The following is a 16,860-nucleotide window of genomic DNA, read 5'->3' as shown; positions in this document are numbered from 1 at the left end:
ATGTTCATAGACTTTCGTCGTGCAGCAGCGAGGAGTAAAGCAGCGGATCCCCGTACGCGTACTCGCCCAGTCCGTATTCCATGTTCCAAAAGGTGCTGTCGCCGAAGATGTCGAGTGAGAAGAGCGAAGGGTCAAGCTGGGGGTCATTCTCGAGCGGAGGGTTGTTGTTGTTGCTGGAGGGCGGTCTGTGGTTGAGGCCAGGGGAGTTGGCTGGGTAGTGATTGGCATCGTCCTGCACTAGCAATTCTTCCTGTGCGGTTGCTCGCTCGTGTCGACAAGCCTCATCCCACTCTGCAGCTAACCTCGGCGCCATCCGCATCTTGCCGATAACGTGCGAGCGCAACGCCTCATAAACGGCGATGTAGTGCACTGCATCCGGTAGCTCCTTGCCCATCCTCTTCAGGGCCCTTTCGCTCTGCTCCACTGCCTCAACGGCCTGCCCCCGCACAGCAGAGGTCGGAGCCGCGAGAGAAGAAAGGCAGAACATTACGGACAGCCCGGCTGTGAAGAGCATCTGGAAATAGCTGCGTGTGTACGTGATCGTGTTGGCGTCGAACAACGGGCAGAATGTCTGGATCGTCGCAATCGCATACTCCAGACAGAGCGACAGCAGATCTTCCGGGGGTGTGTTGCCCGGTTTGGGTACCAGGTCAATCGCCTTGCGCACCAGCAGAAGTCTCTCCCGCATGAGAAGCAGGTCATACCACGCCTGCATCTGGTACAGGCTCTGCGGAGCGGGAAACACCGGCGCCGACAGACGCCACTCCTGCAGCTCCTGAAGCAGTTCTTCGAGGTCACCGTATATTCTCCCCGAGGCCGTGATGTCTTGCATCGTAGTAGGGTGGACTGGCGACACTGGGGCCTCCTGGTGCCGAAACCTGGCGTGAATTTTCGAGGTGATCTTCCGCAGCCGTACGCAGAGGAAGAACACCGACAGCTCCGTCGTCGTGCCTGGACTCCGACAGGCAATCGCCCGGCAGAAGGAATCGAGGTCCGGAAACGAGCCGGATGCCTCTGCGGCATCAATTTCCTCGTCGCTGGCGTCCGCGGGAAGGCCGACCTGGATGTCCTTGTCGGCGATCGCGAAGGGCCGGTCCAGGGTGATGGAGCTGTAGCGGTCAATCATGTAGCATTCCCAGAACACTCGCCGTTGCATTTGCTGATGCAGGAGGCTTCTTCGACTCGCGGGCTTCGAGCGAGGTGGCTTGTGTAGGTTTTGCTCGATGCACATACGCATGCAGAGTGTCGTGAGCCCCCAGATGGATGTTCCTGGATGGGAATTAGCTTTTCTGGTTGGTAGAGTATCGAAGAAAAGATGTGTACTACCGATGTGATGGTATATACCAAATCTCACGACTAGGAGCAAGTCTTGTATTGAGTCTAGCCCCCTGGACAGTAGGTTGGAATCCATATAATTCATGGCGGCCAGGAAGTACCCATATGGATGACTCGGGTGTCTGCCAGATCGATATAGAGGCACTGCTCCGATGGCAAGAATCATGAACACTCGGAAGTCAGTCTGTCGTTGCAAATGGAGAGGGAGATGTGGTCGGGACGCAGCGCCGTGAGCACTGGAGAAAACTGAATGATAGAGCTGTTGGACGTCGCGGCGCAGCAAGAAGGGATTCTGCACGTGGGAGCCATTCAAACTATGTTCCTTCAGCCAAGTGTCTCATTCAGCACCAGGCACGTTACTTACTAAGTATTGAAGTAGGTGCGCCTCCTCCGGCGGGGGCAGGGAATTGGCTCGGATGGAGGTCTCCAGTACCGCTGAGGGCTTGGACAGGTTTTGCAACAGGCTGACATTCTGGTCTCTCCATCTGGCGTCTGCAAAAAGCGTGCTCATGAAGCTGGGATGAAAATATTAGACGATACACGCTCGGGAAATGTTGAGGACATACTTGATCCCCGAGAACTCCACCACCCTAGGAGACGGGTCTGCCGGCGACGTCCATGCATGTGTTGCTTGTGCTGGGGTTTCCTGCTCTCCAACGGATTTCTCTGCTGGTGCATTCAAAACAACCGGCGAAGGCACTGATAAGACCGGGGTATTCGCTTCCCTCGCAGCCTCAGGCGCTTGGGTTTCCTGCGTCTGCTGCTCCAGTTCCCAGATGTATCTTCTCCTGTCAGCAGTGGCGTGTAGAGGCAGCATTGAGCACATACTCGCGTGAGACAGGCTCACTGCCATCGAGACTGACTGTGAGACAACCGTTTCCTGCTCTACTACAGGGACCACACTTAGGACGCTCGTTGTCGCACTGTTATGTGGTCAACTAGGCCCCGTCGTTGCTTCTGCGGGGGAGACGTGGAGAAGCTGAACCATACCTTGATTTTTTTGGTATAGCATGATTGGCATGCTGGGAGTCTGGGTAGCTTCAACTCGAGGCCGTCTACATCAAGCATGGTGCGCTTAACTTTTCGGAGAAAGGAGGAGACGGTTCTTGGCATGCAGCCAACAAAGCTGGCACGAAACACGAGGGTTTACATGATATAAAAGAGATTTCGAGTGGGGAAATGCGGGGGCCCCGCGTATTGTAAGTTATCGTACGGTACTCTGCTTGGTCCTCGGCAATTCTCCTTCCGAGATGAATGAGCGATATCACTTTTCAGACGGAAAATTCACCAACGACTCAAAATAAGTACAATATCTCCAGCATATAGTATGACGTACCATGCCGTGGGGTACTATGAGTTAAGTATTTTGACTAAGCTCCACTTCACAACGATAAGCATTCCTGACCCTCCCAACAACCGCCTCCTACGAACACGCAATCAAGGTGTGTACAAGCACAGTCAAGCTAGATTACATATCGGAACCCATTCAAGATGGCGCGCCGCGAGTCTTGATCCAATCTCTGCATGGCAACACCGTCATTCACATCCACCGTGGCTGCCAAGTCCTCGAACCTTCTGTTGGCGCGACGAAGCAGAAAACGCAGCGTTAGGATACACGCCATTCCGAGACACTCAAAAGCGAGGATACATCCCCAAGAGACCCGATACGTGGGCTCATACTGGTCCAACCAGAAGTAGTTGGCAAACAACGACGCCACGTTGGCGCAGGTGTTGGCGATGCCGATCGCCACGGCCCGTTTCGCCGGGGGCTGGACGATGGTCGACGACAGCCAGGCGTAGGTGGTCGCGTAGACGCCGTACGTTCCGCAGCAGATCAACAATGTAAAGGCATACCGCGCCCACTGGTTGGACTCTGGTACCGCAATCAACAGGATGGCCGCGAGAATGGCCACCCCCTCTGACACGCCCGCGGGAATGGAGCGAGTCTGGCGCTTATCGGCCCACCAGCCCCAGCCTACGGCCCAGAAGAATCCCACGACGTAGGGTGGGGATGTGAGCAGGAGCACGATGGTGTTGTTGGAGAACCCGATCTCTTTGATCAGCGTGGGGAAGAAGTGGGAGAAGGAGATGGTGGCCGTCGTGGCCATCTGCATACAGGCAAAGATCCAGGTGCGCACGTCCTTGGCGGCCCAGACCAATGCTCGGGGCAAGGGCACTTTTTCGTCTTCCAGTGCGTTCTCCGAGCCTGCGTCCTCGGCGAGACGCGCCTGCGCCACGATCCGTTCGGCTTCAGTCAGCCATTTGGTCGTGGCGGGGAAGTCGGGTAGGAAGGCCATGGCCACGAGGGCTACAACAACGGTGGCAAGCCCTTCGATGATAAACAGCCATCGCCAGGATGCGATGCGCGTGGTGTGGTTCATTCCAGTCAGGATTCCGGCGGAGATGAGTCCCGCAAAAGCGTTGGACAGCAGGATGCCCGACACGAGCAATGCGGTTCGCACTCCCAGTTCCTTCTTTGTATACCAACAGCTGAGGAAGTAGATGGCGCCGGGGAAGAAGGGGGCTTCGACAAACCCGAGCAGGAACCGAACTGCCATGATACTGCCGACGTTGTGGGTTGCTGCCGTGCATCCGCTCACGATCGCCCAGACGATCATGCATGACGGCTGTATATCTGGTCAGCTCCCCATCGATCGCATTGTGAGAAGAGACAATTTGAACATACCAGGTAGATGGAGGGTCGAAGCTTGGTCATGAGCATGGTGGAGGGGACTTGCATGAGAATGTATCCGACTGAAAAGATGGAAATGACGGTCTGGTACTCCGCTCCCTTCAGGTGGGTGTCTTCTTGCAGCCCATAGACTCGGGCCTGCGTGATGGAGTTTCGATCCAGATAGTTGAACAGGTAGATGAGCAGGACCAAAGGTAGGATCCGACGATCGATCTTCTTCAGCAGCTCACCCTCTGTCTTGCGAGCGAACTCTGGATCGTAGCCCCGATAAGTGGCCATGACCCCGGAGCCTCCGTCGGCTGCACAATCTTCGACCCAGACATTCTCGGGCTTAACTTCATGCTCCAATTCGTCTTTTCTGAGACTGCGCACACTCATCCCGAAGATAGGGGTGGAGAATACAAGAGAAAGGATCGGACTCACACAACGGGGGTGAGGCAAAGTTCTATAGGGTTCGAATGCAGGAACCAACAGTCGCTTCTCTCCCAGACCGGGCTGGAGTATTTATCAGGACCTTCAGTTCCGAGACACCTCGTGGGGACAGGAATCCGGGGAAGTTGGGGAAAGAGAACCAACAACCACCGAGAGAGACGGAGATTTGCCGACAGAAACGAGGTTCGTTAGGGTTGGCTCCAGACCGGGTGGGGTCGCGTCTCCTTGCGGGCCATCTCCGACCTCAAGCTTTTACCTGGTACTGTACTGTATGTCATACGATTGAAATGCAATCCAGCGTGTGCTCAGTCTGTTATGTTAAAAGTAGTTTTATTCGTTTGTATTGAACAATGACTGTGGATTATCAACAAGCATCTGACGCCACTCCTTCTCCGACAGCCATCCCCGCAACGCAGCCAGCTCAGCATCTACATCCCCTACCTGCAGCTTCCCACCCCTCGTGACCACGTGTGGCCAATCGCTCCCCCAGAGCAGACGATCAGGTGCCTGCTCAGCCATCGCCCTGATGACGGGTTCCATTCGGAGAAAGTCGTCCGGACTGCGACGGTACAAAGCCCCGATCTTCACGTACAACCTTCCCGACCCTAGCAGATCCATGAAAGCCCGGAAATCCGACGTCTCGATGTCATCTGGCTCCGCACAGCCATTGTGATCCGCGATGAGGATAGTATCCTGCATGCTCTTCTCTTCTATGAGGAAAGGTCTCAAAGAAGCCCACACTGGTAATGGAAGCTGAGCCGAAATGGACCACCCCAGCACACGCACCCCGTAGGACCCAGCCAATGCTCGGAGTTGGTCCCGCATGAGCTCTGGCTGGTCCCTGCATTGCCCATAGACTCCGTGGATGCGAACGCAGCGCACACCAGCCTCGTGCCACTGCTCGAACTCCTCCTTAGTCAACCGGTCCAGCTCCGATTCGCAGCAGATGGTCCCCCGGATGGTGATCGATGGGTACAACTTCGGACACTCGGTGAGGTGAGCCAGAAGCCCTTCATAGCCATCCTCAATGGAGGCCTGCACGAGCATCAGCTTGTTGGTCTGCCGGTGTCGTACCATCCTCTCGAGCGTGGCCGGGGGAGGGGTATAGGCGCGCGTTGGCTTGAACGGGAAACGCTGTGGGTCCAGGCAATGGAGATGACTGTCCCACGCCTCGCGGGGGAGCATTGACTTCGACATTGCGGGTTATCAAGGTACAGTACGGGATGCAATTTGTATGAGTATTATTGAACGACAGCTTTGTCATTGGCGGCATCCGTGCACTTTTAAACGAGATGCGGCGCTCGGAAATTACCCGATGTTCGTGAAGCAGTATTTACTAGTAATGCCACAATACCTTGGCATTTGCTCCACTTCTTGGCGAGTTGGCCCTCGGGTTTCACGGGGTTTGTCTGTCTTCATTACTGAGGAGGAGTCGTCTCTCAACGCAATCTCAATTGTGATCAGCCTGTCAATCTTCAGGATGCAACCCAGCCCTCGGACTAGTTCCGGACCGAATCATCTTGTCACCCCGGGCAAGCGCAGACTCCAAGCATGCGAGAGATGCGCTAAACGGAAACAGAAGGTGAGGCCCAGCGCGTTGTTAGGACATTGTGTCAACAAAAGAGGATCTAATGAGCCCCAGTGTGATCGACTGCTACCGGTTTGTACCAGCTGTCGAGAGGCGAACGCACAATGCGAATCGCGGCAGTTGTCAATCAGCTGCACGGCAGAGGAAGCCAGTGGCATCTCCCACGCTGCTATGTCCAAGTAAGAAGCACAGCACACGCTCAAGATAATACTCCTGGGTAACCGTTGCCTAGCTATGTGGAGACTTTGAAAAGAAAAGCGCAAGTGCTTCACAGTAATGGTCGCAGCCAGCGTGCTTGCCTACGTGCCGCAGCACCGGTTCCTGCGCCCCCTGGGTCGACTTCCAGGACTCACGATGTCAGCCCAGAAAGCTCTACTGACTCTCCAGTGACCAACCCTACTCCTGCGACCCAGCAGTCGGTGCAAGCAACCATGGGAGATATTGACTTCCTCTCCCGGAACGCCATGGCCGAGCCACGCAACGAGACGCATGGATTCCCTCCGCAGCTGGGCGTGGCAAGCATGGTCCGAGCGGCGCTTGAGATTCCAGGAGGTAATCCATCCCATTTTGTAGGCTTGGGTGCAGGACAATGTGCTCTACCAGCTGTGGGTGCGGCCAGCAGAATCACCAAGGAAGTCGCCGAATCTTGCCTTCGAAACTTGCTCCAAGGGAGCCAGCGCATTTATCTTCCCCTCGATGAGCCCACCCTAAAACAGTGTGTGGTCACGACCTTTAGTGGCGAGGTTCAATGCCAGATCGGAGGCAGCAGCTCCGCAGAGTTCCACCTCCGAATCTTCCGAGCCTGCATGGCCGTTGCCCTGGGCATGCTGCTGTCCGGAGATCACGACTCCAGGGTTTTCGCCAATGACTTACACAGCCTGGCCACGGAGCATCTTCCTGCCGTTCTGCAGAGTACTGACGGCCTGAAAGTGGTCGAATGTCTGCTGTTGCTTATTCACTTCTCCATCCTCCACCCTCGGGGAGGCTCCACCTGGCATCTAATTGGGCTTGCCATGAAGAAGTGCATCGCATTGAAGCTTCACAAAGAGCCACAGCCGGAGATGAATCTGACTGAAGCAGAGGTACTCGAAAGGAAACGCATATTCTGGAGTCTCTATGTAGTTGATCGGTTGGTACACTCCGTTCTACTGCTGTGACAAATAGCGTCTGATCACGCTGTAGAGCTATCAGCTGCGTCATGGATCGACCATTCAGTATCGAGGATGAGGACATCACTCTTAAGGTAAGCCTACTTGCCAGATTGTCAGAGAAAACACTAAGAATCCGCTTGTCCCAAAGGCAACCGAGTCACCGGGAGGTGATACACAACATCACGTTCTCATGCACGCTAGGCTCATGTCAAGCATCTGCACACTAACCTCCCAGTCTGCTTCCTTCCATCATCACAATCTGCGTCATTGGCGAGACGTAGCTCTCCACAACCAGGGTCCATCGTCACAAGACGCAGACCCTACTGCACAGCTCACGTGCCGGGGGTTTGTACAGATCTCAAAAGTTGCAGGAACAGCGCCAGCTCCTCGTAGGACTATAGTTCGAAGTGACCAGGGGTTTGAGGAGGATGTAGCGAATAGTTGCCGGCAGTATATCGACCAAGAGTTCAATAGCTCCCAACAAGGGTGCTTCACAGGGTCGTTCTTGGATGGGTACGATCTGTTCGCCGCAGGAGTGCTCCTCGTCTGTCAGCCAAATTCTCCTTTGGGTGGAGAGACAAGCTTCATTGGCAAATGCACTGCTTTGCTGACGTTAATTGGGGAGAGATTTACTTGTTTCAGAACGATGTGCAGGCTGCTGTGGGACCTATCCGGTGTCGCCCTACATGGAGGAAAGACATTGGTGAGTCTGTGGCAGGTCTGCGGTGTGACAAACACTAATCCGCGTGTGCGCAGACAATTGAAGAGCTCCCAGAAGACTTGCCAGACGGACTGTACCATCTGGTTGACCGGTTCCTGCAGAGAATGAAGCAAAGCACCTAAGAAGTGGTATCGGGAATCTTCCGACGGGAGATTTCCGACTCGCAATCCGCTCGTCCAGCCGGATCATGTATACATATACCCCACAAATAAACGATGATAGCTCCTGCACTAACCCATTCTCTGACTATCCACCAGTTCCATTCCTATTCCAACGAAGCACAGTCAACATGGCACCCAGCATCGCTGAATCCCCATCACCAGGCGGTACTTCCACTGCCCAGAAGCCCACCGTTTACGTGCTCGACACCTTCCCCCCCAAAGCCATCGAACACGCCCGCACCCTCTTCCACCTCATCCAACCCAGTGACCCCGAGTTCCAACACTGGCGACAAAATGCCCGAGCCCTGCTGATCCGAGGCTCGTACGTAACCGCCGCCGACATTGCCAGCTGCCCCAACCTGGTCGCCATCGGCAAGCACGGGGTGGGGATCGACAAGATCGACCAGGCCGCATGCCAGGCCCGTAACATCCGCATCCTGAACACCCCCGGCGCCAACGCGCGCGACGTCGCCGAGCTGGTCGTGACGCTGGCCCTGGCTGTGGCGCGGGGGATCCGCTCCATCACGACGCGGCAGATGGTCAAGCCCGTCCCGAAGGAAACGTGCAACGGGCTCACGCTCTACGGCAAGACCATCGGGATCATCGGGATGGGCAACATCGGGCGCACGGTGGCGGAGATCTTCCACGGGGGGTTCAACGCTCGCATCGTCGCGTATGATGCCTACATGCCCGCCACCGGGGTCTGGGAGCATCTGCCCCATGTGCGCGCCCAAAGCGTCGAGGAGGTGATTGCGCAGGCGGATGTGCTGTCGCTGCATGTGCCGCTGACAGAGGAGACGCGCGGGATGCTGTCCTATGCAGAGATCAAGAGCATGAAGCCGGATGCCATCCTCATCAACGCGGCCCGGGGAGGCATTGTCGATGAGGCAGGGCTCGAGCGCGCTCTGTCTGAAGGCCATCTTTGGGGTGCAGGGCTAGACTGCCACGAGCAGGAGCCTCCCAGTCGAGAGAAGTACGGGGCGCTCTGGGAGAATCTCAATGTCATCAGCACGCCGCATATTGGGGCGGCCACTTCGAGGGCGCAGCTGGCGAGCGCGACTGCTGCGGTCGATAATTTGCATGCGTATCTGTCCACATTATGATCGGGATAAGCATGTTGTTTTTCAAGTCGGTCTGTTAGAGGTTTCTGTGTTTTTTGTTGTTAGATCCTGTCTCTTGGCGTCAAGGTGCAGTTCATTCATAGTCATGTTATCAATCCTAGAAGTCTTGGGTCGTGTCCTACCCAATCTGCACAACATTAATCTCCCTGCTTCTTGTTGTAATTGCGCTTGAAGTAAAGTATTGTCCATAACGCCACATTGCACAACGGCAAACTCGGGCTTCTTCGGGACAACCCCCACGAATGGCTATTTTCTGGACTAGCCCTCGCTCAGACCATAGGAGATGCGTAACAACATGAGAAGGCTCTGGATATTTGGTAGATAGAGCTACACAAGGAACCCACATCGGAACGGGGTTGAAATCAAGCCCGAGACCCTGGTGCTGATGTAAAGCAATGTGACTACGTGCAAATGCACGTCAAGTCTTGGCACTACTGGCTGGTTATTTAGCCTGAATGCGTGGGGTTCTTGACCTCTGCTCGTCTCGAACTTCGTCCCTGAGTGAGAAAGTACTGTTTTCATCTTGTCTCGCAACGGTGTGTAGACCTGAGGAAATATCTCAAGGTAATAGTCGATCCGGACTGCGTGAGGTTAACCACTACGAGTATCAAACTGCTAATTTCAGCTGCCCGTACCCGTTTGTAGTAACAGAACTCATACAGCATTATGTCACTGTGCAATCGATACCTAGTTTGAGCGATTAAGTATCATGACCATCCTGACACAGATGGCTCAACAGCAGGAAATAGCCATCCTATTCTGTTGATTGTTATCCAGGACATAATCTGATACTCGATCTCAACCTGGTAACCAACTCTTTCAAGAGAATGCAATGAATTCTGAAATCATCATCTCAATGCCCAAGCAAAACAAGCAGCACTGGGTGTCAAGCCCGTGCCAAGATCCACCGAAGATCCGACATACTCTTATCTTATCTAATCTCTAGTCCACCACTGTATGAAAGTAGTTTCTTCATAACAAATCGGAATGTATACAGCTTTATTCTCTTTAATTGAGGTATAGAAGCCTCTAGATGTTCAATGCAGTGGTTTATAGTTGTCTTAGAGAGACCCTCGCAAGCAATGCACACTCCCGAGCGAGGGAAATATATAACCACACCTGGCAAATGAGGACCACCGAGTACTTCATCCACACCATGATATGGTTGTAGTTGAATTCGATTCAACATTATCGATCCAGGTGAAAATTCTCATTGTTTGGAAAGTTAGGATTTGTTGGGTGTTGCTGGCTATAGATCAAGAATTGGGACAAAGATACATGAAGATGGGTAGGGAAACATTCTGAAATGACAAAAACAAAAAAGGTCGTGCCCGGGATCGAACCGGGATTACAGGAATCAGAATCCTGGGTGCTAACCATTACACTACACAACCTGTGGTGTTGAAAGTGCTCTGCTTTTGCACATTATGGTATTTTTATAGCATAAAACAAAGGCAAATTCTGCATCACCTTCAAGCCTATCAAAAACGACTCCACCAGCAGGCGCTTTCGCTCCCGAGGTTGGCACTTGAGATAAAGTGATCACTTGCCGAGGCCGACTTCACCTAAGACATTTTTGCTTCCTACTGCCCAGCACGGTCCTATGCTATGCCCGACTTGTTGCTTCCAACATGCAGCAGGCCACCACATTCCGCGAACAGGTGCTCACTCCGTTGAGAGCTCCAGTCTTGGCGTCTCTTTCCGTGCTAGCCAGGGGTTTTGTCGCAGCTGCAACGCCAACTGTCGGAGGTAAACAACCTTAACCTTGTCGGACCGTCCGGAATGCCCTCCACATCGGCATTTATTCCTCTCCGAACCCTACCCTCATCCTTGGCAACCGAAATAGCAATAGCCACAGCTAGCCTGTCTTCTGACGAACTGTGTCTCCAGTGGTGGAAGGGTCTTTGCCTATGTGCTCAGTCTCAGACCCCCAAATCAACCCCTGCAAGAGGATTGGCTGTCATGCCCCAAACCAGTGGCCCGGCGCCAGAAGCACCTTTTTTTATAGCTCATCCGGTGTCAAGCTGCGACGTGCCAAGTCTTGGCAACGGTAATGGGGTCTGCAACCGCCCAATGCGACACGGAGAGGTAGATTGACAGGGAGGTAGACCACCAGTATAAATTCGGCTCAAGGCGGCTGCATGAACTTCGACAGCACAACACCATCACTCTCAACCTCCATCGCACGTCAATCATCATGCGCACCACCATCTCCGCCGTTCTGGCTGCTCTCCTGCTGGGCCAGGTCGACGCCGCCGGCGTCACCGGCAAGGCCTTTGGCTTTGCCTCGGGCACCACCGGTGGCGGCAGCGCGGCCGCTGCCACGCCTTCCAGTCTTGCCCAGTGAGTCTCCTCGTACATGCGTACCGAACTCCCCAAGAAGGGAATCTCACGATGAAATGCTGATACTCGTCAGACTCAAACAGTGGATCACCGACGACGTGGCGCGCACCATCATGATCGACCGCGAATGGGACTTCACCGGCACCGAGGGCACGACCACCGGCAAATGCTGCAGCACCAAGACGACCACCTGCCCCGGCGGCACCTCCAAGGGCCAGGCCTGGATCCAGGACCACTGCGACGACGGCACCTGGATCAGCTGCACCTACGACAATGCCGCCAAGTCCCCGCTGGACGTGGGCAGCAACAAGAGCATTGTCGGGGTGGGCAGCAAGGGCGTGCTGAAGGGCAAGGGCTTGCGCGTGCGCGGGGGCAAATCCAACGTGATCATCCAGAACATCCACATCACCGACCTCAACCCCGAGTACGTCTGGGGTGGGGATGCCCTCACCCTCGACGGGGCGGATAAGGTCTGGATCGACCATAACAAGGTAGCCCTTCACTTCTGAATGTCCTTGCCATAGTCCCTCACTCATGCGCTGCAGTTCTCCCTCATCGGCCGCCAAATGATCGTCAGCGGCTGGAACAAGGCAGGCCACGTCACCATCTCGAACAACGAGTTCGACGGCAAGACCAGCTGGTCGGCGGGATGCAACGGCAAGCACTACTGGACGCTGCTGCTGCTGGGCGCCGAGGACTACTACACCTTCGCAGGCAACTGGCTGCACGACGTCTCCGGCCGGGCGCCGCACATGGGCACCGACTACGACGCCTCGACCATCTACTTCCACGGCGTCAACAACTACTTCCAGAACGTTGGCGGCCACGCCTTCGACGTCGACACCAACACCCGCCTGCTGCTCGAGGGCAACTACTTCGACGCCGTCACCACCCCCATGACCCCGGACTCGCTGACCAAGGGCGGCCAGCTGTACACCACCTCCACCGTCGCCGCCGCCAGCGGCTGCACCAGCCAGCTCGGCTATATCTGCGAATGGAACCGCGCGAGTGGCTCCGGCAGCTGGCCCGATCGCACCGACGCCACCGTCTTGACCGAGTTCGCCAAGTTCAAGCAGTACCTTATCGGCCATGTGGGCGTTGCCGAGGTGCCCGCCAATGTGACTGCTCACGCGGGTGTGGGGAGATTGTAAGAGGGGACTGGTCTAGCTACTACCTAGTTAGCCTCCTAAAACCCCATTACGCTCACCAGCGTACTGTACTATAGACCTAATCACATTTAATACAATCGAGGGCTTTTGTCTGCTCAATGTTCACAGATTCCACCATCTGTTTGCATCGAAATCATCTAAACGGGGAAGTGGGCTTACGTTGTGACGGAATTCACTTACCCGGAGGGTTGTATGAGACTTGAGGGACATTACCGGTGTCTGAACCCTAACCTACTCGATACACCAGAAATCAAATAAACTATACATTCAATTTACTATACAAGATCCAACTCTATACAATCTATAGTCCATAACCCAAGCATCGACCACTCTACTCCAACTTGCTGAAGCCCATCTCCTCCCACTTAGCCCGCACGCGCTCCTTCAACTCAGCGGGATACGAGTTCTCGAAATCGGCCGCCTGCCAGTCAGCGCCGGTGGTGTACTCCGACGGCATCAGGGCGTCGGAGACGACCTTGCCGCCCTGCACAGGGGAGCCGGTGCCGTGGCCCATATACGGAACCAGGGGAAAGCCGCGCACATCCTCGAAGAAGGTCTCATCGGCACTGGGGCGGCAGCGTGTCGAAAAAGCCCACATAACATCCTTGCCGTTGTAGACGTCGATATCCTCGCCGACGAGCACCAGCCGATGGATCGTGTAGCCGGCCTTGTGGTTGAAGACGACGTCGCCGACCTGCTTCTGGAACTGCTTGGCGGTGACCTTGCTCTGGCGCAGCTTGGCCGTGTCGATCTTCAGCGCCACCCAGGTGACCTGGGACTCGAAGGGGGAGAAGGCGTCGGTGACGGGCAGGCCGGCCTGCTGGCAGACCTTGCGGATCTCGGCGGCGGCCAGGGCGCCGATCATGGTGTGGGTCTCGTCGGTGAGGCGGCCGCAGGCGGACATGGGCAGGATGGGGTTGGAGCGGTAGGTGATCTTGTTGACTTTATACACGGGCCACTGGTGGGTGTCGCCGGGGAAGACGTAGCCGTGCATCTCGCCGAAGGGGCCCTCGTCGGCGCGCTCGCTGATGGACAGCGTGCCCTCGAAGACGATCTCCGCGTTCGCGGGGACGTATAGGTTGTTGGTGTCGCACTTGACGAGCTCCAGGGACCGGCCGGTCATCGCACCCACGTACCCGGCTTCGCTGACCCCGTCCGGGATCGGCATCGACGAGGCCATGATCGCCGCCGGCGGCACGCCGAACGCCAGCGCCCACGGCACGTCCTTGCCCTCCTTCTTCCACATCTGGTGGATTTGCCAGATGTGCTGCGGCTCGATCACCAGCCCCACCAGGTGGTTCCGGTCGTGCACCATAGCGCGTGCGATGGACCAGTTGGTCCACTGCCCGTCCGGGGACTGCACGATGTGCATGCCGTAGGTCTGGATGTACTTGCCGCCGTCGGCCTGGTGGATCATGGGGACGGGCAGCTGGGTGAGGTCGATCTCGTCGCCGACGAGCGAGTGCTCCTTGACGGGGCCGGTGGGGACGACGGTGGGCTCGATGGGGGCCAGCTCGCTGGCTGAGAGCATCTTGTCGAGGATCTCCTTCATGCTGGCGGTGGGGGGCAGGGCGAGGTGGCGGGCCAGGCGGCCGTAGCGGTCCTTGCTCGACTTGCGAAGGGAGCCCGGGGCGCCCAGGATGCGGAAGAGCCCGTCCTTGCCCATGCCCTTAAGGTTGTTGAAGAGCGGCGCCTTGTCGTCGGTTTCGCAGACGAGACGGGTGATGGCGGCGGCTTCGAGGTGCGGGTCCACCTCGGTGTTGATCTCGACCAGATCGCCGTCGGCCTTGAGGGCCTCGACGAAGGCGCGGAAGGAGTGGTCCACAGAGAATTGGGAGGCCATTGTTGTGTGTTCGTGAGGGTGGTAGTGTATTGTCGTAGATCGTAGAGGAAGTGATGCAGGTGGTGGTGAGATGGGTTGTGATGATGAGAAAGCCGTGGACTCGAGGCGGCTCAGTCCTTATATAACAGGCTGGACCCTATCTGCCACTTTCAGCTCCGACAACACGCGATATCAGAAGGCTCATTGCCCCATTGTTGAAACAGGTTGGCGGGTCGGGATACGGACGCTCGGAGGTTCGGACTGCATTTTTGAAGGGATAAGGTAGCTTCCAATGGGGGTCAATTAGGGATAGACATGATGGTATGCTCGGGTGGATCGGCCAAGAGCGGATCTGGTGGGGAAGCTGACAGAGGATGGAAGTCTGCAGACATTGTCAATAGCTGTCCTGCTTGAGCTTGCAGGGCTTAGTTTGGTGGTAGTCTAGATACGCAGCAGTGCAACTTTTCTTCTCAGCTTCTATCGGCATTCCGTCATTCGGGATTGTTCCAACGGCTGTCTCGGCCGGGTCTCGGTACTCGGAACTCGGAGCCTCGGGCCTCTCTCGTGGCCATCTTCTGCAGCAGCCTTAAAACATAATGAGCACAATTTGTACAAGGCACATATGCAAAGCTTGTTTCGCCATAGTATATGACAATTTGAGACTCCTTATGTCACGGGTTCGGCTATGTACACCTTGATGGAGCCATCCGAGGGCTTTCACCAAAGTACAAACTCGGCAATGCTGCGTAGAGACTAGCTGTAGGCTATGTCTGAAAGCTGGATGGTGATATATACAAAAATTCCACTGAGGCTAGCACCCATCAGAACCAGGGAGAACCTCACCAATCAAACAATCTCCGTGGATTCTCCACCATCAACAAGTGCCACTCCTCCTCCGACAGCCACGACCGCAGACTCCATAACCACGCCAAATCATCCACCTCCAGATACGGCGTCGGCTTGAGGGCTTCCTCGGGCGTACGAACCTTCATATGCGGCGTATGGGGCCTATCGATTATCAGCCTTATCCTCTTCCACCAAGAGAACTCCCATAACTCAACATCTACCGTCCCCGAGCAAGGGTGGAAGTACATACCAATCACTCCCCCAAACCAACTGCCGCGGATTCGCTTCGAAATACGCTCTCACCAACGGCTTCACATCCTCATACCCGCCACCCAGACTACTCACCCGATACGGCGCACTCAGCTTGACAAACAACCGGCCCTGCCGCACCAACTCCATGATCGCCTGGAACCCGGGTTGCCGGGTGATATCCCCCCCCGACTCCACGGGAAGCATACTCGCGCACTTGAGCAGACCAAAGTGATCCGTGACCAGCCGGATCGTGTCCGGTAGGTGTCCTGCAGCCAGCCAGGCGCTCAGCTCCGGCCAGAACTCCGTGTGCGGATGCGTGAACGCCATGATCCAGTGCGGCTGGCCGTGGGCGTCCAGCGCCTGCGCGTGCGCCTGCAGCGCCACCTTCTGGCGCTCGAGGCTGTGGAACGCCTCGTACTTGTATAGGTTCACGCGGATGCCCCGCACGCCAGCGGCGTGCATGCGCTGCAGCTCGTCGGTGGTGATGGTTGCTGGATCGATAACCGCGATCGCTTTGGTCGTGGTTTGGTCGCTGGCGTTGTTGAGCTCCGCCGTAAAGCCTGTCAGCGAGGTGCAGTCGTCACCGTAGGAGAGGCCATGTGTGAGGACGGAGTGGGTGATCCCCAGGCGTCGCTTGAAGGAGAGGAAGTCGGCGATGGTCGCGGGGTAGGGGGTCAGATGGCGGTTCGGGGCGTAGGGGTATTGTGAGGCTGTTGTTACTCTGTGTTCAGTGGAATTCTGTGGGTTTGAGGCCAAGGGGGCAGTGGCTTACGGTCGAAGATGTGGTGGTGCGTGTCCCAGCAACCATGCGGGAAGAGGTCGGGAATGGTCATGTTGATGTGAGGGTTTGAAGCTGTTCACTGGAATGATATTATACACCTGTGTAAGGTAAGAAAAGAACTTTGTCTATGAACTTGGATACTATAGATAAGCAATGCGATTGCGGTGGTCATGGGTGAGAAGTGCAGCGTCGGAGTGCTCCACCTCGGGTGGCTCCGCGATCGGCATCGTCGAGTCGGGGGCACAAGATATAGATATACACAGGTGGAATACTGGAGCAAGGCGCTACAATAGACTCAAGCGTACAAGATGACTTCAAAGAAGCAAGTGAGCCCATGGCAATCGATAGTGGCAGGTGGTGCGGCCGGCGGGTTTGAAAGTCTTCTCACGGTATGCATCCATACACCCAACCGCAACCGCAACCCTACAGCCATACTCACTGACCGC

At 55.8% G+C, this 16,860-nt stretch overlaps 8 protein-coding genes and 1 non-coding gene across 9 annotated transcripts; 3 read left to right on the top strand and 6 right to left on the bottom strand.

Annotated features, from left to right (window-relative positions):
* Window positions 1–4: 4 nt before the first annotated feature.
* ASPACDRAFT_29118 (fungal specific transcription factor domain-containing protein) lies at window positions 5–1,846 on the bottom strand (the record flags this gene model as incomplete). Its single annotated transcript, XM_020199614.1, has 3 exons — window positions 5–1,269; window positions 1,324–1,657; window positions 1,700–1,846. The coding sequence occupies 3 exons, from the start codon at window positions 1,844–1,846 to the stop codon at window positions 5–7; spliced, it is 1,746 nt and encodes a 581-aa protein (XP_020055940.1).
* A 952-nt stretch (window positions 1,847–2,798) lies between these two features.
* On the bottom strand, window positions 2,799–4,306 carry ASPACDRAFT_29329 (uncharacterized protein; the record flags this gene model as incomplete). The annotated part of the gene is made up of 2 exons (XM_020199631.1): window positions 2,799–3,962; window positions 4,022–4,306. 2 exons carry the CDS (start codon window positions 4,304–4,306, stop codon window positions 2,799–2,801), a joined length of 1,449 nt encoding a protein of 482 aa, XP_020055939.1.
* A 483-nt stretch (window positions 4,307–4,789) lies between these two features.
* On the bottom strand, window positions 4,790–5,644 carry ASPACDRAFT_29296 (uncharacterized protein; the record flags this gene model as incomplete). The annotated part of the gene is made up of 1 exon (XM_020199629.1): window positions 4,790–5,644. The coding sequence occupies one exon, from the start codon at window positions 5,642–5,644 to the stop codon at window positions 4,790–4,792; it is 855 nt and encodes a 284-aa protein (XP_020055938.1).
* A 279-nt stretch (window positions 5,645–5,923) lies between these two features.
* Window positions 5,924–8,027, top strand: ASPACDRAFT_1869499 (uncharacterized protein; the record flags this gene model as incomplete). Its single annotated transcript, XM_020197933.1, has 5 exons — window positions 5,924–6,041; window positions 6,102–6,226; window positions 6,301–7,176; window positions 7,230–7,290; window positions 7,329–8,027. The coding sequence occupies exons 1-5, from the start codon at window positions 5,940–5,942 to the stop codon at window positions 8,025–8,027; spliced, it is 1,863 nt and encodes a 620-aa protein (XP_020055937.1). The 5' UTR covers window positions 5,924–5,939.
* ASPACDRAFT_119172 (uncharacterized protein) lies at window positions 7,729–9,334 on the top strand. Its single transcript, XM_020196225.1, has 2 exons — window positions 7,729–7,901; window positions 7,955–9,334. Exon 2 carries the CDS (start codon window positions 8,209–8,211, stop codon window positions 9,181–9,183), a length of 975 nt encoding a protein of 324 aa, XP_020055936.1. The 5' UTR covers window positions 7,729–7,901; window positions 7,955–8,208; the 3' UTR covers window positions 9,184–9,334.
* Window positions 9,335–10,523: 1,189 nt separating this feature from the next.
* ASPACDRAFT_t155 lies at window positions 10,524–10,595 on the bottom strand. Its single transcript has one exon. It is a non-coding gene; the product is annotated as a tRNA-Gln (tRNA).
* Window positions 10,596–11,377: 782 nt separating this feature from the next.
* ASPACDRAFT_1869495 (polysaccharide lyase family 1 protein) lies at window positions 11,378–12,695 on the top strand (the record flags this gene model as incomplete). The annotated part of the gene is made up of 3 exons (XM_020197932.1): window positions 11,378–11,544; window positions 11,618–12,035; window positions 12,090–12,695. Exons 1-3 carry the CDS (start codon window positions 11,399–11,401, stop codon window positions 12,693–12,695), a joined length of 1,170 nt encoding a protein of 389 aa, XP_020055935.1. The 5' UTR covers window positions 11,378–11,398.
* Window positions 12,696–13,044: 349 nt separating this feature from the next.
* Window positions 13,045–14,556, bottom strand: ASPACDRAFT_29190 (UbiD family decarboxylase; the record flags this gene model as incomplete). The annotated part of the gene is made up of 1 exon (XM_020199621.1): window positions 13,045–14,556. One exon carries the CDS (start codon window positions 14,554–14,556, stop codon window positions 13,045–13,047), a length of 1,512 nt encoding a protein of 503 aa, XP_020055934.1.
* An 818-nt stretch (window positions 14,557–15,374) lies between these two features.
* On the bottom strand, window positions 15,375–16,466 carry ASPACDRAFT_43213 (uncharacterized protein; the record flags this gene model as incomplete). Its single annotated transcript, XM_020201216.1, has 3 exons — window positions 15,375–15,543; window positions 15,632–16,343; window positions 16,406–16,466. 3 exons carry the CDS (start codon window positions 16,464–16,466, stop codon window positions 15,375–15,377), a joined length of 942 nt encoding a protein of 313 aa, XP_020055933.1.
* Between the last annotated feature and the right edge of the window lie 394 nt (window positions 16,467–16,860).

Source organism: Aspergillus aculeatus (genome assembly GCF_001890905.1).
Source record: "Aspergillus aculeatus ATCC 16872 unplaced genomic scaffold ASPACscaffold_8, whole genome shotgun sequence".
NCBI classification, from domain to species: domain Eukaryota; kingdom Fungi; phylum Ascomycota; class Eurotiomycetes; order Eurotiales; family Aspergillaceae; genus Aspergillus; species Aspergillus aculeatus.
The sequence above is the reverse complement of the archived record's forward strand: the minus strand, read 5'-3'. Positions and strand labels throughout refer to the sequence as shown.

Excerpts from the sequence above, each read along its gene's own strand:
- ASPACDRAFT_119172 (XM_020196225.1), top strand. The coding sequence starts at position 8,209 with ATGGCACCCAGCATCGCTGAATCCCCATCACCAGGCGGTACTTCCACT.